The following is a 25,851-nucleotide window of genomic DNA, read 5'->3' as shown; positions in this document are numbered from 1 at the left end:
GGCACCTGCCTTTGGACGGGTGCACAGCAAGCTTGGGGCACGCTTCTGCGTAGGTTGCATCGGCAGTGACAAAACCTGTGTATCTTTGCTAGCAAAGGGAGCCACTCCAAAAATGGCTTTGCAACTGGCACTGCAAAAACTGTTTTGTCCTTCCTGCATCCTGGGTGAAAGAGCTTCTATCCCACCATCATCTTTCTTGAGGCACCTCTGTTTCTGTCCGTCTATCCACCAGTGCAAAGAGAACGTTGGTGCAGGTGGCCCCCCCTTGCCAGACAGCCGTGCTGGCTGTTGCATTAAGCTCATTCAGGCAGGATGTGTTCACCCCCTGTAAACAGTAGTCATTGCCTATTCCCAGGCAGAACCGTGCTTCTGGAGGACATCTAGCACAACTAACTCATCATGACAATCAGCAGCAACTTCAGGCTGCTTTCACGGAGCTGTTTGTGGAATCACTTCAGCCCTTTAGCACAAGATGTACACTTGCAGGAAGCCCTGCTGCTACAGAAGAGAGAGGCTTCTGCTTTCTGCGAGTGGTGTGTCCCTGGCAAGTGTTGGTCCATGGCTAACATGTTCATTGCTGACAGGGCAGCTATCAGAGCTGTAGCAGTAGCAATGGGTAAGGCAACTTGTGCTGCTGTGAGCTTTCTTAGCAGGCGTGAGATGGGAGAAAGGGGTTCTTCAGCTCAGTGGGACCGCTGAGAGCACGTGGGCTTTGCAGCTGTAAGGATGCTATGAAGTTGTCAGCTGCAAAAGACTGTGGTCTTCAGGCCTTGACTTAGATGAGGGCAGGTTCATGAACACACGATGGGGCACACTCACCGCTTTCCTGGAGATGGGAAGAGTTATCTGAGGGCAGCCCCTAGGATTCTCAGGACCTGTCAGTTGCTTTCTGGTGCTGAAGAAATCTGACATTTTCCTGTTGGGACTGACTAGCAGAGATTCAAAGCCCTCTCATTTGCATGATTAGCAGTGTTTATGCTCACTGTTTTTCCAGGGACTGCCCTGCGTGTGAAACTGTATCGTCATCACAGAGCACTGGGCTGAAGAGAGTATAGTGGAGGGTGGAAGCCAAGTGCACCTTTGATTTATTGGAAGATTACAACACTGCCTGCAAACCCATGTGGATGTCAGCATGGTTTATATTATCTGCACCATGGCGGCGTGTTACATTCTCACAACACGTGGGAGGGTGAGAAGGGGCAGACTTTTCATGGGGAGCCGCCTCTGGGCATTGCTACTTTTTACTCCATCCTTGGAGTTGGTGAGCCTGGTAGTGTTGCAGGGTCACATGTATGAGGAAACCTGACATCAGGCTGGAGGACCCATGGGGCTGTATCATGATGTAGCCAACAAAGTGAGCTGCTTGCTGTTGCTTTGATGTGATCATATGACAGTTTGATGCTTTATTCAAAGCACTGGTTACAACTTCCTTACTCTTCTTTCCCAGGCACTTCGAGGCCAACCGATGTATTAATAAATTAGAGGGATTAAAATAAACAGTGCTTTGAAAATCATTAGGCATCCCAAATGCCTGGAAACAAACAGCAGTTGAAGTAAAAATACAAAATGCAAATAGGCTAAGAACTGGGCCATAAAATATTGTAGCCTAGCCCTGGGGCAGCTCTGGAAAGAAAAATGTGTTTATTTCCTGTCTCTTTGGGTTGGGACAGGTGAAGTAGTACTGGGGTACCATGAATGAGGAATGGTCCCTGCCCCAGTTCCTGCAGCGGTACAGAGCCTGCCCCACCAGTGGCTTTACTGGCTGCAGAGCAGGGATGTGAGGAGATGAGGACACAAGCACCAGCCATGGGGCTGGAGCTAAGGCAAGATCTGAAGGCTGCAGACTGGAGACCATCTGGGTGAGCAGCTGTCATAGGCAGCTCCTTCTGCTGCTCTTGGTCCTGACCCTCACGCTCCAGGCACTGCATACCCAATTCTCTCCTCCTCTCAGCTCATTGCCTTTCTCACTCCAAGTCCAACTCCTCCTTCCCTCTCTGGAGATCCAGGGACTGACACCGCCAATTCACACAGCATCCATTTCGTTTTCCCTCAGTGGTACCAAAGCTGGTCCCCCAAATCCTTGGTGGCCACATCAGCAGAGATGCTGGCTGCTGCCAGGGCAATGAGAGAGCATGTTACTCAATGATCCTTCCTCTTTCTGCATCCTGGCCGGGGTGATGCATTTATTGCCTTTTTTTGTCAATCTGTGCCAGCTCACAGACACACTGTAACAGCACTATCCCAGTGAGGGATCACAGACCCCAGGGACATCACAAGGGGTATGAGCAGTGGATGAGAGCGTGGCTGATGATCTGATTGCCATGATGTTTTGAGTGGTATTTATAGGGGGGTTACTTGAAACAAAGGAGATGTTTGAGAATTGCATTAGGGCAACACACACGTCTTTAATGTGTTTAAAAACTGGTGGAGTCCTCCTTAAGAAGTGAAAGTAATGAGAGCAATCAGTCTCAGCTCTGTGACTGTAGGATGATTTTAGGCCAGAGAAGTGCTAAGGAATCACAACTGGCTGATGCTCGCAGCCCAGCAGGGAACAGGGAGATCCAGTTTTCCAGGCAGTTGTTGGAGGTCCAGTGTTTGTGAAGGAGATATTCACCGCCTGCGGATTAAGCAGCCTATCCATACTCGGAGAAGGCTGTGTATTCATGAGGAGGAGGAGGGGGTCAGCTGTGAGAAGTCTGCCTGATTCAGGAATTGCCTGGACCATCTTGAGTTTCTCTTGCGTGACAGACTTCTCAAGCATCACTGGCCAGGGAGAAAGCAGTCAGACAATAAGAGAAAGCTGGCCTAGGAAAAGGCAGAGCCTGTGTGATAATTGAATACTTCTCCCTGCCTGGCCGGCATGCTGTGAGTGGAAGGCATCGTGAGGCCAAGTGCCTGCCACTGCCAAGGGACTTTTCCCCTCCACACAGCCACTGGGATTTCTAATCCAGGCTGGGTAGGACAATGCTGTCATGTTAGTAATGGTATAACTCTCTTAGCAGTCTACCGGTGTGACAGACTCACAAAGAGAAGAGTGTAGGCTGAATATGCACTCATGCTTGCTAAGCCTGTAATCCCAGCTTTGATTTTCTCTCCCTCTCTTTCGATTTTTTTTTTTCCTAATGATCAGTTCAAACTTAATAAGAGTGATTCACTAGTTGCCTTTTTATCTATCCTCGGCATGGTGTCCAATTTGGATTGCACAGGGCAGAAGGATGGGGGGGAGACAGAAGAACTGGGAGAGGAAAGGGGAGGCTGGAGAGTGTCCCTGTTTCCTCCCTCCATGGAAACTGAGGCTGGTATCTTTCTGTGAACCTGAAAATCCTGGCTGCTATTTCCCCCATGGTCAGAAGGTTGGTGATCATCTCTGTTCTCCCATTCGATTTAGACCTTTTGTGACTTTCTTAGTAAAGGTTCAGCAGCTGTTAGCAGCTGATGGGAAGTGTTTGGTAGCCTGTGGGATGGAAGGAGGCAGGGCGCACGAGTGCCCTGGACTGTGCTGTGGTTGTAACACTTGCATGATTCAAGAGTTGGTGGTGGAGCTAAGAACTTCCAAGGCTGTGTCTTGCAATTACATCTGAGACTCTGTCTGCACCTCCTTGAGGCTGATCTCTTTTCTCTGCGGATCCTAGCAGACCCCAGGGTGTTCCTCAGCCCAGGCAGCTGCAAGACCTGCTCTGGGGCTGATTCCAGCACCATGATGTGTTTCTGCATCCAAACCCTTTTGACTCTGTCTGCCTAGGAATCTGACCACCTCTCCTCAGAAACCGCTTGGGCTGGGCAGTGAGATTCATGGTTAGGCAGCAGTAAGAAAGCAGACATGGAATTGCTGGATATGCAGGTGAAGTCTTTTGCCCAAGAGCTGATGTTAAGAATTGCCTTGCACTGCTCTCCTTGCACTGGGCAGTCGCTGGCCTGAGTCACACCGCAGTTGGTCTCACCCCAGGTGCTTCTCCCAGGGTGAGCTTCCTCCCTCTTTTTCTCCAGCGGTAGGCACAGCCCTTCTGTACTGCTCTGGGCTGCAGATGGCCATGCTTTTGGCTGGGTGACACTGAACACGGGAGACACGGAGCAGATCATCTGGAATAAGTGGTTAAGTGTGGGTTGGTGTACAGAAGGATAGTGAACAGGAGAGGGCAGAAAGGTCAGAAAAACTACAGACCTGGACAGTTGTGGAGGAGCATTAGAGGACTACTGAAAGGTGAGTTCAGCTAGCCTTTTGCTTCACCTTGGTTAAATATTGTGTACCCATGGCTCACCGTAGCAGGACTGGTCCTGACTCCCAAACAGTTGTCTCCAGGTGACCTATGCGTGGTGCTGAGACAGCCTGGCATAGAGAAGGCAGCTCCCTCTGAAACTAAGGGGAGCTGTGGGGCACTCTGGCAGCTCGTGGTGTGGTGAGTGATGGCATGGAGCATGCTGTCGTGCAGGATCAGCGAAGCACTGCTTCTCTCTCCAGCTGTCTGCTTCTGTTGCTCTTTGTGAGTCTCTTCTCACTTCTTCTCCCTCTCATGTGCTCATATCACCTCTCTTTTCTTTCCCTCACTTTTTCTCTGTGCTTGATGCATGGTCCAGTGAATATAATCCGTAGATAACTCTCTATTCTCTTTTCTCTTCCTCACCATCCTTCTCACTCATCCTTTCTTCCTGTCTCTCACTAACGCTCTGTTGCTCTCTCTGCCAATTTATTCTTCTCTTTCCTCCCACACTCTGTCCCTGTTTAATCAATCTTAGCACAGGCCTGTTTTCCACCAGAGCTGCTGTTTCATGCTTACTCCCGTGGAGGGAGGGTGGGCAGGTGTGCAGTTAAGGTACCAGGTAGGAAGCAGGAGAGCTGAGCTAAGACTCTCTTTGGTGGCCAGGGCTGAGTCACATCACCCATTCTGTGGCTTGGCCCCCTCCCTCCGACACAGGAATGCTACAGCTATGAGTGAATCTGCAATGCTTAGAGGTTGTAGGGCCATGGTCTGTGAAGCTCCTGGAAGCAGGCTGGAGCTCTTCGGGTGCCCATGCAGTGCTTGCTGGTCTTTGGTGCCCAGCTAAGCCCAGAGCCTTGTGCCCAGACTGATGCATTGGAGGCACATTTTCTGTCCTGCCTTTTGTCCTATTCACAAAGTTTGCACTATCCAGTCTTTCATGAGAAATAACCCCATGGGAGGCAGTTGACAAGACTCAGCCATGGAGTTTTGATCTGTGGTGATCCAGAGCTTTATTCCCTGCAAATCCCTGGAGACTAAGGGCAACTCCTGTTCCCATAGGTGCTACCTTTGCAAACCAATCACACTGAGTCCCTGCCTCTTCCCTTCCAGCTCCTTCTCTTTTTTTCTCCCTTTCTGCCATGCCCTACGTCCACCTTTGCTTCTTTTCAGCATGGTGTACCTCCACTTCCACTGGGAGCTTTCCCCTCCCCACAGCAGCACACGCTTGGTACCGGAGCCTGCGTTGCCTGCTAGCTGTTGAGGGCTTGCCTGGAGCTGCCAGATGCTTGCACCTTCTTAGCTCTCATGGGTAGGAGTTGCTATGGGAGACAGGGAGAAAGAAAAAGTGCCTTCCCCAGCAGCACTAGGAGCCAGAAGTCTTCCACTGAGTGGAGAACACCCCCCTCTTGTGCTCCTTCCTCCCCTCAGCCCCCCTTTAGAGAGCACTCTGCAGAAAGCCGCCTTTGAAGCCCCTTAATTAGTGTCCCGTGTGTCCTGAACGGAGCCCTTCATTACCACCAGCAAGAGGCACAAATTGGCATGTGTTTCAGGTTTGGGCTCAGTGCCAGGATTTTGTTCCAGTCCCCTCCCTCCAAACCTCTCCAGCTTCCCCCCTCCTCGGCACACATGCGTGCGCGCGCACGCGCGCACACACACTCTCCCTCTCCCACCGAAAAACACATACACACAAGGGATCCTGCCAAAAAAGAGACATCCCCCTTCCAGCATCCCAGATTGGAGAGAAAAAAACAAATGGCAAAGGTCACTCTGCTCCCTGCCTCCCCCTGGCTTGTTCTTGGCTCTGCTGACCCTTCAGCATCTGCAACTGCAGGTTGGGGGTCATTATCGGCCCCAGAGTATCTCTCACAGCCTGTGGATGTGCTCAGAGGGTGCTAATTAGTGAGAGAAGGGCTGATTAGGTTAGAAATTAAGTGATTATTTTGTCTTCTTTTTTGTGTATGTGTGTAAAAATAGTGGAGCCAGATGGGGTCTCAGGAATAATGTGAGAAAAGGCAGCCAGGAGTCAAAGGAGGGGAATCTATAGCCCATCTCACCTCTCCTGCATGCACAGGGCCCTGGGTGGCGAGGCATTCTGCAAACTGACAGCATTCCTGTAGCACACGTGCAGACACCACACATGCCCTGCAGCTGTCTTGTCCTCATTGGGATTGAGCTGGACTTCTCCTTACTGCACAATGTTCTGGAGAAGTTTTTCATGTCTGCAGAGCCTCTCATCTCCACCACCTCATCTTTTCCAGCTCAACCTTAACGTCTTTGTTTCACCCCCTTTTTTTACCGCAATGTCCTTCAAGTCACTACTAGCAGCAGCCAACAGGTTATGGGCATCACCACCCTTTCGGTGCCACCCTTTGTCTTGGCAGTGTCTCAGACCCTACGTGCACTGTCCCCATAGAGGCGTCCCACCTCACAGGGCCTTGCCCTGCCAGACTGAGGAAATTCAATCTATCTCTGCCATGGACTTTGCCTCTTCATTGCAAAAGTTGCAACACGGGACTCCCAAAGCTGATTAAGAGTCTGGTTTCCAGGAACACCAAGGCCTCTCTATGCTTGGGCAGCCAAACCCTGTTCCTGCCTTGACATCAGGCCGTTTCTCCCCTGCACTCTGGCTAGCCTCAGTCTGTTATGGGCTGTGGGATAAGGAAGAACAGATCACGATGTGACTGAATAGCAACTTTGTCTTGCTATAAGGCTATTCTGTGCTTCCAGCTCTCTAGGGAGCAGCTCTGAAGCTGAGGGGCAGCTGAAAAAATAATCTCATCCCTTCCACTTGACCCAAATGAGATCTCTGGGGCCAGTACTTTGGATGCATTGGACATTGAGCCTTTCTCCAAAGGCCACAGTTCAGGTTGAGAATACTCAGGTCCCAGCAGGCTGGAGGAGAGGGAGGGAAAGAGGCTGTACCTAATTCTGCTCTACAGCTTGCTTTCTGGGGTGGGAATTGTGCTGGCAGACTCATAAGATGGTGGTGTCACAGTTGGAGTTTGGCATCTGCAACAGGCCAATTTATGTGACCGGAGGGCTCAGTCTGATGTTGGGAATGGAGGCCATCTCTCCCAACTGAGGATATGACTGTTGAGGCAGGGCTGAGTTTGTTTTGTTGATCTCCTCAGGGGTAAGAACTAGTCACTATGATGTGCTGGAGGAGTATTTGCATGGAGGAGTATTTGCTCAGCAAATGTGGGGTTTGTGACCCCTTAGCATCATGGCTAGCTGGGATGTGTGGACTCGATGGCAGAGGAGATTCTCTTGCTGACACAAGCTGGTGGGCCCCAGACTCTTAGTTGTGCTTCAGAGCCCTACTAGAAAGTGTCAGGTGCACAGGGGCTTCGCATCTATGAAACAAGAAGTCCAGCTTCTTGGGGCAGTGGGAGAGTAGCTAGGGGACCCCCAGCTCCAGAGATGTATGTGTGGTGGGAAGAGAGGACACGTGTATGTGCTGGTGTTCCTCAGGCTGTGTGCTATGAATATGACTGCATGCATGACTGTTTTGCTGTTGCATGAAAGGAGGGTGTATTTGGGTACAGTTCGGGCCCCATTCCCTTTTCAACACGACAGTGCTTTTTTACCATGTGGCTCCTGCAAACAGCTGAACAAACAAACAAACAAACAAACACATGGGAACCCAATCTCCCTATTACCACCACATTGCAGATGCAGCCTGGTTTGGCCTGTATTTCTCCCGTTGCCACAGCAACGGTAAGCCAGGGAGTAAATCAGAATATCCTCTCTGGTGCTCAACACCCCCATATGACAAAATAATAGTGACAGTGCGGAAAGCCTGGTCTGTCTCCCCTACCTCTCCTTCCCAACTCCAGTTCAGCAGAGACCCTTCAGAGACCTGTCATATGCCTGTCAGAGCCCCAAGGAGATCACAAGCTTCCTCCAGAGGGGACAAGGGAACACCATCTTTTCTGTGACCAGCAATCGCTTTATTCCCTGCTCAAGTTGCTGTGTCTCCCATGGCGGGTGTTTAGGTCTGAATCAATGTTCAGTGTTTGTGGTCTCAGCTCAGCTGGCTTTTAACAAGACGAGTCCCGTCAGCTCCACCAGAGACCAAACAACATCCAAACCAGGCTTAGCAACCTGCTTCTTGCTTCAGCAAACTCTGCTTACAGCTGGGAGATACAGAGCCTTTAGAGAGGAGCAAAGCAATCAAAGCACATTTAGGACCAAGGCTCCTGTCCAGCTGAGCTCAGAAATATGCTCGCTGGGACAGCTGCCAAAAGGGCTCCACCAGCTACGCTTTGTGTTGGCCTTGGGCACTTCCAAAGTCGGCGATGTGCTTAGGAGAGAGATCTGTCTGCCCAGAAAGAAGAGTCCTTGGAAGGAGAGGAGGGACAGCTGTCTCTGGAACGGGTGTGGGGCAGTCCTCTGGATGGAGGGAAGAAGCTGGACTTGCATTTTCTACAGCAGCACTTTCTATGCACGTCCTAGCCTGGAGATTTCTAGGTGCTACGAAAGCCCTGGAGAACAACCTGCATCCCCTTTTCTGCCAGCAGGCGATTATAGTGTCTCCATCAGTTGTGCTTCCCCCCGCTCTGGCCACAAACCTACATTAGGAATCTCTGTGTTCTTTGGCTGGATTTCCCCTGAGAATCCAGTTTTAAGGCTCCCCAGTAATTGCTAACGTGTAAATACAGTGTACTTCATCATGGCAATGTGATTGCCCGAGTTGATTGGAGCTGTTAACTCTTCAGCGGCTGAAGATCCTCCCCACATCTCCCTGTTGTGACAGCCGCCTTGTTTCACCAGGAGATGGTTGGTAGGAGCCTAGCCTGGCTCTAGGCATGCTTACAGATCAGTGTGGATGGGTGAACCCACAGGCCTCCTCATGTTTCTGTAGAGAGGAGGAGAAGAAGCAGGAGCAGCCCAAAGAAAAGGCAAAAAGGGCCATTTGATGATTAAATGCTAGAGAACAGCAGCAGTCTAAAAATATACATATATCACAAGCCTTAATTAACACAAGCGAAGGGAAAAGGAGGAGAAAAGCCATTTTTTAAAGGTTTCACAGAGACTATAAACTGGCAGCGGAGAAAAAAAACGTAATACATGCAAATTAATGGCATAAATTTAGGGTTACTTAACTTCACAAATGTTAACAAGCTCATAAAAAAAAAGTTATTCTTTCCCAGTTTCCTGTCGCTGTTTGTTTAATTCTCTCTTTTTTTTCCCCGTTGAGAAGATTATGTTTTCAGTATATTCCTCCCAAATTAATTCTGCCTCTCCCTCTTCCTTCTCCCTCCCTCCTTCATCTCTGTCTCTCTGTGCCTGCCTCTGTCTGTTTGCCTTCCTTTCCTGCCTATCTGTCATATTCTTAATGTCCCCATCATCACAGTATCTAGTCTTGGATACAATACCGTCTCATTCCTCTCCCTTTTTCCTTGCCTGGCTCTCCCCGGCTCCCACTCCACCTTTCTTTTCCCCAGCTCTCAGCCTTCTCCCCTCTTCTCCTGTTGTTTTTTTTTTTTTTTTCCCCTGTAGCAGTCAGTATAACTCCAGCCTGGTAATGCTATACACAACACTGCCAATTTCCAAACATGCATTTTTCCCTGCCACCGGCAGACAAAGAAGGCAAGGAGCAAATTAAGTGGTCTCTGGCTGAACTGCTCGTTTATTAACCGTTTGAATGGCTGTTTGTTGCTGCAGACTGTATAGCTGGAGGCAGAGGTAAGAGTGTGTGGGCAGGCTGCGTTGGTACGCCACAGTCCCACTTTGAAACAGCTGTCACAGTTCTCTCTACACCGTCCCCTTTATTCAGGACTCTGCCTCCGTACAATGGTGGATAATAAAGGGCACGGTAACTCCTTGCTGAGCCCAGGAAGTCATGAGCCCCTGAGGTCATGGTGTCTCTGCTTCCCACGTGTTTCTTGCTTTGCTTACAGATAAAACTAAGTTTAGAAAACTCAGGCAATTGCCAGTTTAGCTCCACCAAAACTCATTTCTCTGGAAAGAGGACATGTGCCTTTTGTTCTGCTTCTTTTAAAGCCACCAAGGACACCCCAAGTTGCATTACTCGTGACGTAACCCATCCTGTCCGTGATGCTACGGCGTTCTGTTCTTAGGATCTTGTTCTCATTGCTTAAAGGGAGGATGGTTAAGAAAAAAAATCTCATTTTGACTTATGGACCAGACTGAGTCATAGGAAGACATCATTAAAAAAAAGAGGGGGTGGATATCATCATTTTTGGCCACAAGCCATCCCTGGAGCTTTCAGAGTAGCCTGTAAATATTACTGCCAGCTCTGTTTCAGTATCAGAGACAGCAGTCCTGGCCAATAGCTTTTCTCCTCAATGGCCCAATTCGATATTTCAGAATACTGGAGAGCAGAGGGGGAAGTCAGTGTTTTATTCAACATAGCAATCTCAGGAAAACGGAGGTGAAATTGCAAGCTGGAGTCCCCGGGCAGCAGTGAAAATAAGAAAATCCAAACAAGCAAAGGGAAAAAAAGGAAAAGTCTGAATTTCTCAAAGTGAGAGAAAGGATGTTGGTGGGTGGGTAACAAAGAGGCTAGGAAGAGGAAGCACAGAAGGAGAATCTGTTGTGTTTGGAAGATGTGGGAACCATCAACACAGATGTTGCAGAAGAAAGCAATTGAGAAGCTGAATGGGACTTGCATAGGTTTACAGTTGGGTGCATGCTTAAGTATGTTGCTAAATGGAGACCTGCTAAATGGAGACCTGAATGAGTGAGAAGGGAACAAGAAATAATCATGCAGGAGTCCCCGTGCAGTATCAGTCTCTGTCCAGATTGACATCACAGGCTTTCCCACTGATTCAAATCGTTGCTTTTCCTGGGTAGGAAATGAGTCAGGGTGACTACAGAGCTTAGGGTTTGGCCTATGCAGATTAAGAGGAGTAGTAAGGAATAAATAAAATATGGCATATGCAAGGGTGACTAAGGACTGGAAGAGAAGCAAAGAACAGTGTGGGGGAAGGAGTAAGGGCTACGGTGAGGAATGAGGAGGGACTGCCAGATGAATTACTTGCTAGAGCTACCTGATGAAGCCTCTGGAGAGAGACTTAGGGGGATGTGGCATCACTTGCTGGTCATGGAGAGTATATTACCGGGGTTAGTGGGTAAGACATTTACGTGCCCCTATTAGCTGAGTGATACTCCTTTTTTCTGTCCTTTCGGCTTAGAAACAGCCTGGAGCAAAGTTTGTTTCTCCCTGAACATATTTACAGCACCTAGGAAACCAGAGGCCCAATATCAATTGCAGCCTCCATGTACTCTGCTACTAACAGCATCAAAAGAGGCAGAGCAACGAATAGGTGGGAAAAAAAAGATTGAAATCTGGACTCATCAAGAACAAAGGAAGGGGTGAGGTGGTTTTTAAGTTAAGTTGTCCCCTATTTTTGATTGCTTCATAGCTTGGATTAGCTTTGGCCGACATAATTAAAATGGAGGATGACAAGATACCAGCAGAGACAATTATTTTGTTGGGTTATTTGCATGGATCATCTGTTTGCTGCACGGCTGCTGTAGGAAATGCAACACCATGAGTAGACATATATAATTGTAGAGAGGGGGAATGAATAAACGTGTTTCAAAGAACAAGGAGAATTCTAAATGTCAGCAAAGGGGTATATGACTCACTCATTGGGAAAATACTATTATTGGATACGTAAGTAGAACTGTACAAAGCACTCAGAGGAGGGATGCTACTAGAAAAAAGGAGAATTAATAAGTGAAGGTAGCATTTGGATAAGTGACAGTGAATGAATGAGGAGATGTGGTGTAAGTGCCACGAGACAACACAGGGCCTGGAATGAAGGCACAGGGAGAATGCAGGGTGAGGGTGGCAAAGGATGAAAAGAGAGAGATCATGGACAACGAGGAGGAACATTACTGGAGACTGCTGAAATACAATGGAACAGATGAGTGTTTGTTAAAAGACTCTACTTGGCTTTTGGCAGAATAATGGTGACAAAGTGTTTCTGTTCTACTGAGTCGGGATTAAAGAAATAAATGAGGTGGAACTCCATGGGAGGAGAGGAAATGGCTGTGCTGAGGAGGCAGGAGGAGGCCCAGGACTCAGCTGGAGCTAGCCTCTGCAGAGGTGGGTTAGGCCACGAGGGATGAGTGGTGTGGAGGAATACTGACCTGTTTTTCAAGAGGAAGAAGCAGTGTTTAATTGTAACAGACAATGTTGTATAGATTATGGACATGGTTGAAATGAGCAGTGCAGGATCAAGGCATTTTGCATGAGTTCAAGCCAGGTATTGAGGATAATTAACTAATGCTCCTGGTACAGTCGACGACAAAGTTGCAGATTTCTTGAGTCCAGAACATGTTGAACTTGAAACCTTTCAGTTGCCAAATCCAGGGCGCCATCCCAACAGACCCGTCCCACATATCTGGCTGGTCATCCTCGCAGACTGAAATGCTGTGTGCTAGCACGTCTGCCCAAGCGGAGGCAGAGGAGTCCAGCCACTTGGTGAATTGGACAGTTTGCAGCAGGGCCCAGGGGATCTCCAGTCCTGGAGGAGGAGATTTCCAGAGCCTTTAGTTTGGGTCCAGCTGGGAGCAGCACCAGTTCTTATTTTGGTTTTGAAACCCCGAATTTCCAGCAAGCTGCTTTTTTGACTGGCTTGGGTTGATTGAGTCGGTAGAGAGACAGATGTAGGTGGATAATGGGGAGAGGGGGTGGTAAGTGGCAGAGCTATTGCCTTAGCGAGAGGGAAGGATGCCGTATAAGTACTGCCAGTCCCCATTCAGTGAGCAAATGGTGAGTCAGGGGCAGATACTGAGTCAGCAAGAAGGCGGACGGGTAGGTGGGTGGGTAGAGCACCCTGGCTAGCTCAGTACAAACCACTCAGCCACACCGTTGCACTCAGCTCCCCGTGGGAAAGTTGCAGGCAGTGGTTCAGGCTACTGCATCCCAGTTTCTCCCCTTCCCATGCAATTCCCTGGGCTGCCTTTCTGAGCCAGTGGGGCTTCAGAGAGGGCTCCTGATCATGGCCTCTGGTGGGCACATTTTCTCCTGACATGTTTATGATCCTACTTGCAAACACTGCCTCTCTGCGAGGTGTGGTAGTTAAAGAAGAGGAATGAAAACAGCTGATGAAGGTAGAGAGAGTCCTTCAGCCTGTCTCACCCCAAAGATACCACTCATGCAGTCAGGGAGCTGGTGAAAGGTAGGAGGGGGGGAGAGAGAAAAGAAAGAAAGGAAAAAAGAAATGAGGTAGAAACAAGAGTGAGAGAGAGAAAATATTTGAGAGATGAAAAGAAATTACCATACGGCAGGATCCTGTTATTCAACCTAATTTTCAAAGGACTGCAGCTGTCGCACTGAGATAATCTGTTAATTATAACAGTCATTGTGTTTTGGCAATGGAAGAAAAAAACAAGCTCTAAACAAGGCAAGGTAGTAGGGAAAAGAGAGGGGAGGCACGGCTGTGTCAAAATGCATGTCAGATGTTAGCTTGAAATATAGGTGGGCGAGCTGGCCGGGAGGAGGGTCCCTCCCCAGCGGGGCTGAGCTGTGCCATTGCCTGGGGGTGGAGGATGGAGGATGGAGGGAAGGTGGAAGCAGCCATGTGGAAACATAAGGTCCTGTCCGGTGTAGGGCGACTCCTCTTGCTGAATCCAGGCACACATTGACCAGAGGAAGAGCTTGGAGGGTTTGAAGTGTCCACATTAGCCTGTGCTGCCACAGCATTTCACTCTTGGATCACCTGAAAGCTTCTCCATGTCCCCCCACACCTTTCCTCTGCTTCTGCCCCACACCAGATCAGGACTGCATCTGCTGTATTTGAGCCACCATCTGTAACAGCTTCTGCTTCTGGTTGACTCTCCATTTGCGGGAAACCTGAGCCACAGGAGCTGCCCTGTCTTTTGGCATCTTGCAGACTAATGACTTGGGGTAACGACACATGACTGTCAGAGACACCCTGGCTGGGAAGGCCACACAAGGGCAGCCCCTTCCTCTCACTGGAATGGTGGCTTGACCTCTGGAGTTTTCATGCTGGAGTTGTACTGGGGTGGCTGCTTGTCCTACTTGGAGAGAGGTCTCACTGCTGGCGAGGGAACCTCTCTCAGATGGCCGCCCAGGGGAAGGTTGGCTGGAAGGCGAGAGCACGTTGAAGGATGCTGGAATGCCAGTGCTTGTGGCGCACGGGAGTTTGCAGGCCTGGAGGTGTCCTCCACAGGACAACTGGCCGCCAGTGCACCTTGTGAAGTGATTGCTACCTTCAGCCAGCCTAGGACCTATGTGATTCCTTAGGCTCTGAGTCCCTCCAGCAAGAGACAGTAGTGAGCTGTAACGCAAAGACTAACACCCTCCGTGCCCCTTCCCTGCCCTACCTGCAGGGTAGCATGTTTGGAGGCACTCCAAACTGGCACAGATGGGTTGCTGGGGATGTATTTAGCATCCAGAAATACTGGAGGTATGCGTGGTTTGAGTGAGGGCGTCTCTCAAACAGCTTGTGGACCTGCCGTTCACAGCCAGTCTGGTGAAAGCCAGAAGCTGCTGTTGTAGGAAATAGGGCAGCAAAGCCAGCACAGGACAGCAGAGGCATTACAGTGACCCTGAGGGGATGGAGGTCTTCGCAGTGACATCACATACAGCCCAAGACTTTCTCCTGGCATCATGCCGGACATGCTGCCCTCCCCTGCAGCAATGCCCCGCACACAAACAGAACCAGTGCTCCCACCCTGCTCCCTACAGCAGCTCCCTCCCGTGCACCCAGAGCGCCCACTCCTGGCCTGTTACCTGCAGCAGCTCGCACGCACACTCATGCAGAGCTGCCACTCCTGTCCCTTTCCCCCCCGACAGCTTGCAGAGAGCAGAGGTCATTCCCTGTCCCCTACAGCGACTCCTTCCCACGCGCACATGCACAGAGCCAGCCCTCACACCCTGCTCCCTACAGTGATTCATGTCGGGGGACACAAACAGAAGGAGTGCTCCCACCCCTTTTCCTACAGCCCTTCTCCCGTACACACACTCGCACAACCATGGTTGTCTCCCGTGATCCACGCACACCCACGCGCAGCCCGCGCTCCCACCCCATTCCCTACGGCACCCCACACACAGCCAACACTCCCACCCCTTTCTCCACAGTGACTGCTTCATGGAAACACACATGCACACACACATACACTCACAACCAGCGCTTTGCCTGGTTCCCCATGGCAATTCCTCCCCCTCAGGAGTCAGCACTCATTCTCTGCTTCACAGAGTGATTAACACACATACACACCCGGCCCGCACAACCACCCCATCACCTATAGCAACTCCTCTGCATATACTTCCCCTCCGCCTTGCACCCCCGGAGCCAACACTGCCACCCCTTTCTCTACAGTGACTCACACCCATGCACACCCATGCACGTGCACCGGCTGAGCCAGTCTTGCTGTTGCACTCCCTATGGCAGGTCCCTACAGATAGTCACACAGACCCCATGCTCCCTCCCCATTGCCAACAGGAATTATTTCTAAGCCTTTCCACTGCATCATGTCTGGGCTCATGGGATGACACCAAGGGGAGTGATGTTTCCCAGGCCCCCCTCTGCCCTGGAGGGAGAGCAATGAAGGTGGCTTTATTGCTGCTATTATTTTTTATGGAACATGTAATCTCTTGATATCCTCTTCTACTTGGAGAAGGCTACCCCAAGCCTACCCCCATGCACACACTCCCGTGGACTGCTGCTGCGGGCTGTCTGGGTGGAGCTAGCTTGATGCAAATCCCCCTTAATCTTCAATAATCACATTAATATAAAAGGTAACCATTTCACTTTGGAAAACAAAGGTGGATCTCTGGCCTGCCAGGGAACCACTGGCATATGAAAGACCTTTCTGCCAATATTTATCACTCTAAAATAAGATTTACGCTTCTAAAGCTCTCTCTTTTCTTTCACGCTTCTGAGCTGCTTCATTTTTCTCCCCTGAGCTTTCCCATTCTCTCTTTCTTGCTGCCTAACAAATTAGGCATCTAATCGCTATTGGGGAGGTGCAATGGGAGAGCAGGGGTTTTATATACAGCATTGTGTTGGTTTTTTTCATGGTTGGTCCTTAAGCTGTTTGGCCCAGCAAAGGTTTGGAGTCAATGGCTGCGCATTTGCTTGAGCCTGGGTGCATGTGTATGGCAGACGGCAACTTCAGGTTAACACCTGAACTCTTCCCATGCCCTGAACTGGCCAAAGGGCAGGACTGCAGAGCAGCATGTCCTTGGGGTAGTCCTACAGCTTGTATCTCAAGCCCTCTGCCCTTCCTCTGTGCAGGGCCCCATCGTTGCTGGCTGGAATTCCAGCGCTGCAAGCATCCTTGCAGCAGTGAGCTGTGAGAAGCAGCTGAGATCCTGTGTGGTTTTGTGGGCTTCCTCACCGCAGTGTCCTGCTGGGATCCTAGTGCATTGGGCTTCCTTGTGTCAGGGATAGCTGGAGTTTGGGAGCTGCGAGCTTCCTCCCCAGTCATGGCAGGGCCAGCCCAGCTTTTAGAGGGATGACTTTTCTCCCAGCACACACTGTGGATTTATATATGGTGAAATGAACCTGCCCAGAGTTGAACCACGAGATTTCTCTTGCGGTAGCACTCTGCCAAAACTCACAGAGCCTCTAACGTTGAGCGGCCACTCTTCAGCAGGACCCACTGATACCAGTTCAGCCCCTGTAATGGATGAAGGCTTTGTCTGGTTAGTCACATGAAAACACCTTTTGTTGCATGACTTTCTAGGGTGACTCTACGCTTTTTTTTTCTTTTTATGTTTCTGCCTAAGCCAGCTCCTCTGTCCTCTAGATTTTTGAAGCTACAGGGCCAATTTCAAACAAATGTAACATTGGGATGGATCTCAGAGATGCTGAGATCTTATGTGTTTCATGAAAATAGGGGGATAAATTAGAGAAGAGAGAAAGCGAGAGAGAAACCTTCACAGAGCCCCATTAAAGGAAAGAGTGCTGTGTGAGCTCAAACCCTTGGTGGACATCAGAGAAGCTGCAGTAGAAGACATTCTCTAGAAGACATTCTCTCTCTCTCTCTCTCTCTCTCTCTCTCTCTCTCTCTCTCTCTCTCTCTCTCTCTCTCTCTCTCTCTCTCTCTCTCTCTCTCTCTCTCTCTCTCTCTCTCTCTCTCTCTCTCTCTCTCTCTCTCTCTCTCTCTCTCTCTCTCTCTCTCTCACGCACACAAATGTCTTCCATGTCACAAATCCACAGGTCATCAGGCTTCCTGCTCCCTCTTCTCTTGGTCCCAAACTTCTCAGGGCTTCTGGAGCACCTCTGGGCACAGCCACAGGTTCTTTGCTGCATGACTTGATAGTAACTCCTGCAGTAAGCATCCCTGGAAGTAGCAGGGCTGAGAGGGAAGGTGCTGCTGTTGTGTATGTGCCACACCCATGCTGCAAGCTTCTCCCACGGCACTGTCCTTTCACTATAGCCAGGGGCAAAAGCAAGGACCATCTCTGGGTGGTGATTTGAAGCAGCTGCAGTGATGCTCTGACCAGTGTGTATTACAGAAACTATCCAGCAGGTGTGGAGAGTGCCTTCAAGTAAGGCACTAACTCCCAGTACCAGGCGCCCCTGGGAAAGGCCCCTTTTTTGGAAAGTGGTTAGAGAAATCCTGGAAGGACCTTGAAGCCAAGAGCGAGGAGGCAGAGCCCCTTGGAGATGGTGTTTGTGCCCTGAGGCCCACCAAGAGCAGGCAGCGCACTGAGCTGGGAAGAAGGCTGATGCCTAGCTGCTGCACAAGGCGTTAAGAAAGCAGCAGGAGCTTTGGCCTGGTTTCAGGGTGTCCCCAGAGGAGCCAAGAGTGTTTGGCAGGTTTTTAATGCATGCATTTCTAATGGGAGGCTCGTAGCACCATTTAAGCAATGGTAGAATTAAGTGCTGGCTTTTCCAGTGCACTGGGACCCAGGAGGACAAGGTTTACAAGGTCAGAATTTCAGGCCCAAATTGCTGCTGTATGTGACTTTTCTGGTTGCCTTTTTACACCGTGGCCCCTAGACCTTGTATCTTCTCTCAGTCGTGGTCCTTCCACTCCCTCAGCCCCCAGCTTGTCTCTGTCCCTCATATCATGCCTGTCCCCACTTTCAGTGGTTGTATTTTAACCTGCCCTTATACCTGGCCATCTAACTAGTGACTGTACTCCTGTGTCACCCCCCTTTGATCCCCAAGCGAAAGGGTTGTCTGTGGCTATCAGGACATCCAGCTCCTGACTCAGATTTGGGGCTCTCCTCCCTCCATTTTGCCCGCCCTGCTCTCCCCTCTGAACAGGGGAATCATCCCTGTGGGCTTCTGCTCTTCTCCAAACACTCTGGTGCAAAGAAATGCCAATAACATTGAGGCATCCATTAGTAGGGAATAAGCCAGAGAGAAATCATTGGGACCTTGGAGCTGATGGGTTGACTTTGTGCCAGCCCAGGAGGGTACAGCCATTCATGGGCACAATGCCACTACTGTTCCCTAATGCTCTTGCATACGTGAGGATGGCCAGGGGCCAAGGGCATGTTGTAAGAGCCATCTTGGGTTACACTGAAGAGTGTTGGAAGCCTACATCTGGGTAGGCCCAGCACATGGGGGTGGTGACCTTGCACCTGCCCTATAAAACAGATCCCGTCTTCCAGCTTTTCCCCTCACCCGTAACCACAGCCTCCCTCCAAAACAGACTCTCCACAATTTGTGTGTCCCCCTTCTTCAGCTCTCCTCTGGGCTGGAGTTGCTCGCCCTTGCTCTCCCTGCCCACCCTCCATCCCTGTGTCTTCTTGCTCTGTTGCCTGAGAAGCAAGGGAGGGAAACAGCCAACTCCACTGTCAGCACCTTTCAGGCTAGCAGAAAGGACAGAGTGTTGCTTCCTTGTGTTGGTGGACTCCAACGCTATCATCTGATTTATGTTCATTTGGCTCTAGACAGTTGAGGGAGGGCATGGTGCTGACCCCCATCCCTGGCCTCCCCTTGCCTGTGAATTGCCAGTGCCAGGGAGCAGCTGCTCCCTAAAGGGCAGGGCATGGCTGTGGTGGAGCTGGAGACCAGCACTCCTACGGCATTGCTGCGGCAGGGACTGACAGCACTAGGCTGAGCTGAAATGGGGTCCTGGGCCATGGGCAGGGGTGGAGGAGGCCATAGACTGGGCTGGCCTCGGGGCCCTTGAGACCAGTTCAATAGCAGGGAGACAGGAGCTGTTGGGGGAAGAATGGCAGGGTCTGTGTACTTCTTGTACGTAGTCACCTTGGGGACCCAAGGGGACCAAAGAATTTGGCTTGAGGAATGGCTTGGCCCTTCCTTTGGCCTGTGGCTGAGGCAAGGTTACACAGACAAGGTGGGAGGTAGACAGGAAGCAGATCTTCTCTGCATGGTGCCCTTGTTTTTGACACATAGCAAGGATAAACACCACCTTCATTTCCATCCACCCCCTAACCCAGCCACCTCTTTCCTTTCCAGGCTGCTAGGACATCTCCCCTTCCAAGCCTTCTCTGTGCTTCCTGAGTGCAGCTCCCTGAGTGGGATGGGGTGGCTCTCAGCGATTACTGGGGCTGCTGCAGAGGAATGTGGTCCTGGCCTCAGAGTTTCTCCCTGTGCACCATGAGCAAGCTACAGCAGGCAATGATGACTTCAGCACAGCATTTGGAGCAGCCTGCCCTACCAGAAGGGGTCAGAGCAAGGGGGCTGGGATGTTCCTGTATGGAGTCGGATATTGTGCAGGGTATTTGGTGAGGTGAGACAGACAGGCCAAAGCATAATGCTCAGAGAAGGGTGCTAGCTGAAATCCAGGCTAAGCTTTTCACTGCTTGCTCAGGGGCTGCCCCTGGCCTCTCCTGGGGTCGACATACTTTGAGGACCAATGTGCAAAAAGCATGATAGTATCTGCCACTCTTTTGTTCAGTGGAAGAGACTGGGCAAAGTGAAGGAGCATTAGAGAGGAAGATAAAGGGACAGAGATAGTGTGGGGGATTGGCTGTATCTCTGCATGGAGTCACCTCCAGAAAAAATGGGACAAGGCAGGGGACTGACACTGGGGAATATCAGAGGCCTGTGGGTCCCAACCTGTGGAGAGCCAGATGTGCCTCCTATCTGATGCATCTGGGGAGACAGTGTCAGGAAATTATTTCTCATTGGATTATAAGGCTGAGAAACAAAGCAACAGACTGTAAAAATCTCTGACTTCTGCTTCAGTGCTGGCTGATGCAAAGCTGAGGCAGCAGCTGGAGGCCATCATATGACAACCATAAATGACATGAGTTTGGCGGCCTCAGATGATGAACTGTGGGGAACAGAGGCTTTCTCTCCGTCTTTTCCATTGGTCTAGCTCTTCTCCCCCTCCCCTTCTCCATCTTGGCTTTACTTTTTGGATTATTGAATATCTAAGTGTTTCTCTGTGACACTATCTCTGATCCTTTAATCCAGCTGGCCTGGTAATTCCACAGACCCAAATCAGCTCAGATTTCTCCACAGATGTAAGCCTTGTTCCTCAAGGGTTCACTCCTCCTCCATTTATCTTCCTTCATTTTATTTCTGCCCTTTGTGTCTCTGTGCTAGAAATTGGTTCAGCTTTTGCAGCAAAAGCTTCAGCGGTATCTTTAGTGAGCAGCCTCCCCCCAAAATAAAAGGGGTAAGAAGGGATCTTTATGTTTCATTAACTAAGAATCCTTTTCTCTGTTTTTTGTTGTTTTCTTTCTCCTCAAAATTAAAAAAAAAAAAAGAGAGAGCACAGTGCCCACATGTTTTATATGCTGTATGAAATTATTTCCTCTGCGCTGCCTGAGGACACCCCTGCCAGGCTCCTGTCTCAGCACAATGGGAGAAGGGTTGAAGCTGTAGCCAGAGGGAAGGGTGCTCCATGCTGCCCTTCCCAGTCAGAACTAGGAGCTTGCCCAGGGCCCAGAAATACATTGAAGCAAATGTCACTTTGCCACTGATTCCTGCAAGGTGTCCTTTCCCAGAAAGGGGCAGTGTTCATAGCCTCCAAGGAGAGGTGGCAAAGTAGGAAGGTGGAAGCTGTGCACCTCTCTTTGGTGGGGGGTAGGTGGGTGATGTGCTCCAGCTCAGGACCGCTGGCACTGCTGGGTGAGAGACTGGAGGCTGGTATTTGACACACTGCCTACACCCTGCCCACCCCCAGCATGCTCAAGCCAGGCTGGCTCACCTCAACAGCCTTGTCCCTGCACCAAGAGGCAGGAACAATTTTTAGAGCACAAGTGGTTACACGTGGCTTGAATTATTTATCCCTCTTGCATCAAGGAAGGAAGGAAACAAAAAAGTGGTGGTTTTTTTCAGGGGGGGAGGCTTGTCTGCATTTTCCCTGCTTCATGCATTCTGTGTACATCATTTTCAGTCAGCTGAAAATCCATGGCTTTGCTTGTGCTTGGGGCTTGCCTTTGTTTACATTAGGAGTTTTGATCCGTCCGCAATAACAGCCTTATGTTTCTCACCTTCCCTCCCCTTCCCTTTCTACCCCCATGCCGCTGCCTTTCCCCAGGTCCCTGGCTGTGATCACGTTACTTAAGGGAGCCTGGGTACCCTTCTGCATACTCCTGATACAAGATTGTATGTCATGAGGGTTCCCTTCTCAAAGGCTTATCAGTACCACACCTCTCTTGCTTGCACCCCCCATAATGCTGTCTCTTCCTCATCTCCCTCTTCTCATGAAACTTTGCTATCTATGCTCTTATCTCAAAGACCCCTCCGACTGATGCCTCTTCTTGTCTCCTGTGTGCTTTCTTTTCCAGATTCCAGTGACAGATGGATCTCTCTCATGCGCACTTGCTCTTTCCCTTTCTCTATTTTTGTTTTCGACATGTTTGATCTGAAGCTCTGAAGCTTCTCAGAGGGAACCTGGGAGAGAAGGAAGAGAAGGAAGAGGAACCGAGGGAGCGTGAGCGACAGAGGAGGCAGCCCTGCCTTGTTCTTCCAAATCACACCGTGGAGGGGCGGGGGAAGACTAGAGGAGGGGAGGACTTGGGTTTGTTTCGGGGTGGGTTCGGTGTGGGTATGGGGTGGGTGGGAGGGAGAAAAGTGGAAAAGGTGGGCAAGTCGCTCATGAGCATCAAAGAAGATTCGTTATCCTCGGTCTGAATTTTTGTTTAGAAAAGAAGCACAAGGTAGTTCCCTTCCAGACCAATCATCCACATTCATAGCTTTTGGGTGTGCTGGAAGCAGATTCCACATGTTGCCTCTGCTCCATGCTCCTGGCTTGACCCAGAGGGCAAGAAGAAATAATGGTGACGACACCCAATAGGACTGGGGTGCTTATGCCCTTCCATTGCTAAACCCCAGTTACTGCCCCTTTCTCTTCCCTCTGCCCCTTAGTTTCCTTTTGTGGAAAGGAAACTGTGGTCCTGAGATTTGGGGTTGTTTTTTGTGTTTTTTTTTTTTCCGTCCTGATGAGGGCACCACTGCAAACCATGATGTGCCTGGGGTTGTGGGCAGCTGCCCTGCTCTGCTTGTTTTCCCCTGGCACTGTGCGAGGTGACTGCTGGCTGATCGAGGGGGACAAAGGTTATGTGTGGCTGGCCATCTGCAGCCAGAACCAGCCCCCATATGAGACCATCCCCCAGCATATCAACAGCACGGTGCATGACTTGCGTCTGAACGAGAATAAGCTCAAAGTGGTGCTGTACTCCTCCCTCAACCGCTTTGGCAACCTGACTGATTTGAACCTGACCAAGAATGAGATCTCCTATATCGAGGATGGGGCTTTCATGGGCCAGTCAAACCTCCAGGTCTTACAGCTGGGCTACAACAAACTCACCAACCTGACAGAGGGCATGTTGCGGGGCATGGCCCGTCTCCAGTTCCTCTTTGTGCAGCACAACCTAATTGAGCTGGTCACCCCTACTGCCTTCTCTGAGTGCCCCAGCTTGATTAGCATTGACCTGTCATCTAACCGTCTCAGCCGCCTGGAGGGGAACACTTTCACCAGCTTGAGCAATTTGATGGTGTGTGAGCTGGCCGGCAACCCCTTCAACTGCGACTGTAGCCTCTACAGCTTTCTTAACTGGCTGGCACTCTTCAACAATGTCACCAAGAACTATGACCGGCTCCAGTGTGAGACTCCGCGGGAGTTCGCTGGGTACCCACTCCTGGTACCTCGGCCTCACCACAATCGCAATGCCATCACCATCTTCCAGTCCATGTGCAGAGGTGGCACCATCCCCTCCCTCTCCAGGGTCAACCCCACCCCTTATACCCCTGACTCCCAGCGAGACCTGGATGAGGGCTCAGCCATCAGCCCTGGGGACTTCCTCTCAGTCAAGCCTCCAGCATCCTCCACCACTGATTCCTCCTTCAGTCCCAGTATCAAGCTCCATGATGTCACCATCACCTCAGCCATCCTGATGGTAACCATCCCCATGCCCTACAGTAAGATGTATGTGCTGGTCCAATACAACAACAGCTACGTTTCTGACATAGCAACACTGAAGAGCAAGAAGGAATATGTCACTGTCAATAAGTTGAAGGCCCACACTGATTACACTTTCTGTGTGGCCTCCATCCGCAACAACAGGCGCTACAACCACACTTGCCTGACTTTTGCAACCCGGAGCAAAGGCAGGGAGGACCCTATTTCCAGTACTTCAACCACCACCCACTATATCATGACCACGCTGGGTTGCCTCTTTGGGATGGTCATTGTCCTGGGAGTGGTGTACTACTGCCTGCGGAAGCGGAGGATGCAGGAGGAGAAACAGAAGTCTCTCAACGTCAAAAAGACCATCCTGGAAATGCGTTATGGATCAGATATTGACACCAGTACCATGGTCCATCCTTCCCAGAAGCTGGGTGAGCCACCAGTCATCCCTGTCACACGGATGTCCTCCATCCCTTCCATGATTGGGGAGAAGTTGCCCCCATCAAAGTCAATGGAGGCTGGGATGGAGACTCCTAAAGTCACCACTAAAGGTAACTACATTGAGGTGCGGACTGGTGGTGGGGATGGGCTGGAACGAACCCAGCGGGATGAGGACCTGAGGGAGCTTGACAATGGGCAAGGCTCAGCTGCTGAGATCTCTACTATAGCCAAGGAGGTAGACAAGGTCAACCAGATCATCAACAACTGCATTGATGCCCTCAAGCTGGACACAGCCTCCTTCCTGGGTGGTGGGACTGGTGTTGACTCAGACATGGCCTTTGAGTGCCAGTCCATCCCAGCCAGTTCCTCGGGTGGGCTAGAGCGGCCCAGCTTTCTTTCCCCACCTTACAAGGAAAGCTCCCACCACCCTCTGCAGCGCCAGCTCAGTGCTGATGCTGCGGTGGCCAGAAAGACCTGCAGTGTCTCCTCTAGTGGCTCCATCAAGAGCGCCAAGGTCTTCAGCTTGGATGTGCCTGACCACCCACCACTCAGCAAGTCTGACTCCAAATACATTGAGAAGGGCAGCCCACTCAACAGCCCTTTGGATCGTCTTCCCTTGGTGTCTCCGGGCACCATCCACCACTTGGAGGTCAAGCCTTCTTACCATTGCAGTGAGCACCGTCACTCCTTCCCGGCCCTGTACTATGAGGAAAGTGCTGACACCTTAAGCCAGCGGGTGTCATTCCTCAAGCCACTCTCCCGGTCCAAGCGAGACTCCACGTATTCCCAGCTCTCCCCCAGACACTACTTCTCGGGCTACTCCTCCAGCCCTGAGTACTCATCAGAGAGCACCCACAAGATCTGGGAGCGATTCCGGCCTTACAAGAAGCACCACAGGGAGGAGGTTTACATGGCGGCTGGGCATGCCCTGAGGAAGAAAGTTCAGTTTGCCAAGGACGAGGATCTGCATGACATCCTGGATTACTGGAAAGGAGTCTCTGCTCAGCAGAAGCTGTGACTCTCCCTTGCTCTTTCCAAGGAAACAATACAAAACAAGACCCCCCCCCAACAACCAGAAAAAAAAATATGCCACTTGACTGTGAAAAATAAACCAACAACAAAATACTCCCGACAAATACAAAACTGACAAAATCGTTTCTTAAAGTTTACAACAACAACAGAAAACTCTCACACACACAGACACACAGACACACACACACGCCGAATTGTCTCTACTGTGTTACGGGGACCATTGTTCTGCCTGCAGATGGTTGGGAGGAGTGTCCTGCTCTGACATGGTGGTAACAACACTGGAGTGCGGGTGGGTGGGAATGGCCTGGGATGGGGTGGCAGCGGGTGGCAGGGGAAGGGCAGGGATGGACACTCACTGGGCATGAAACTCAGCTGTGAACTATTGCTCTTTCTGTTCCTCTTGAGGGCTGATTTTTCTTTTGGGTGGGAGGGGAGGACTTTGGTTTAGAAAGCTTCTCTGCCCACCTGATACACCTACTTTTCCAAATCTTCCATCACTATTTTTTCCCCTATTTCCTTTGGCAGTGGAGGCTTTTCTCTCCCTCTGGTCCCCTTCCAAGATAGGTGGGATTTGTTGGAAGAAGTTCTCTCGCTTCTTTTCCTTTTCCTCTTCCCTACCCTTCACTGTTAGGGCTCCCTACGCTTGCACTTGCTGTCTAGATACTTCACAAACCTCCATCCTCCTCGGAGGAAGGAGATGAGATGCAAATGACCAAGGGAGGTAGGACCTGCCACACAACAGGCTCTGTGCCCTTGCTGCTCTTCCTCCTTCCCTTCTCCTGCCATGTTGTTGCTGATGAACACCAGCAATTCTGGAGTGATGGGCATTCTCCAGGCCTGCTCAGAGCCAGTTTTCTGCCAGTTGGTGGGGGCATATGAATGT

The 25,851-nt window shown here is 50.5% G+C and overlaps 1 protein-coding gene across 1 annotated transcript; it reads left to right on the top strand.

The window, feature by feature from the left end:
* The first annotated feature begins 22,527 nt into the window (after window positions 1-22,527).
* On the top strand, window positions 22,528-25,258 carry ELFN2 (extracellular leucine rich repeat and fibronectin type III domain containing 2). The gene has a single exon (XM_009289958.2). The coding sequence runs from the start codon at window positions 22,528-22,530 to the stop codon at window positions 24,952-24,954; it is 2,427 nt and encodes an 808-aa protein (XP_009288233.1). The 3' UTR covers window positions 24,955-25,258.
* The last annotated feature ends 593 nt before the right edge of the window (window positions 25,259-25,851 follow it).

Source organism: Aptenodytes forsteri, unplaced genomic scaffold, assembly GCF_000699145.1.
Source record: "Aptenodytes forsteri isolate BGI_AS27 unplaced genomic scaffold, ASM69914v1 Scaffold284, whole genome shotgun sequence".
NCBI classification, from domain to species: Eukaryota; Metazoa; Chordata; class Aves; order Sphenisciformes; family Spheniscidae; genus Aptenodytes; species Aptenodytes forsteri.
Note: the sequence above shows the minus strand (reverse complement) of the source record. Positions and strands in the feature narration are given on the sequence as shown.

What these genes read in the sequence shown, in the direction of transcription:
- ELFN2 (XM_009289958.2), top strand. Translation starts at nt 22,528, where the DNA reads ATGAGGGCACCACTGCAAACCATGATGTGCCTGGGGTTGTGGGCAGCT.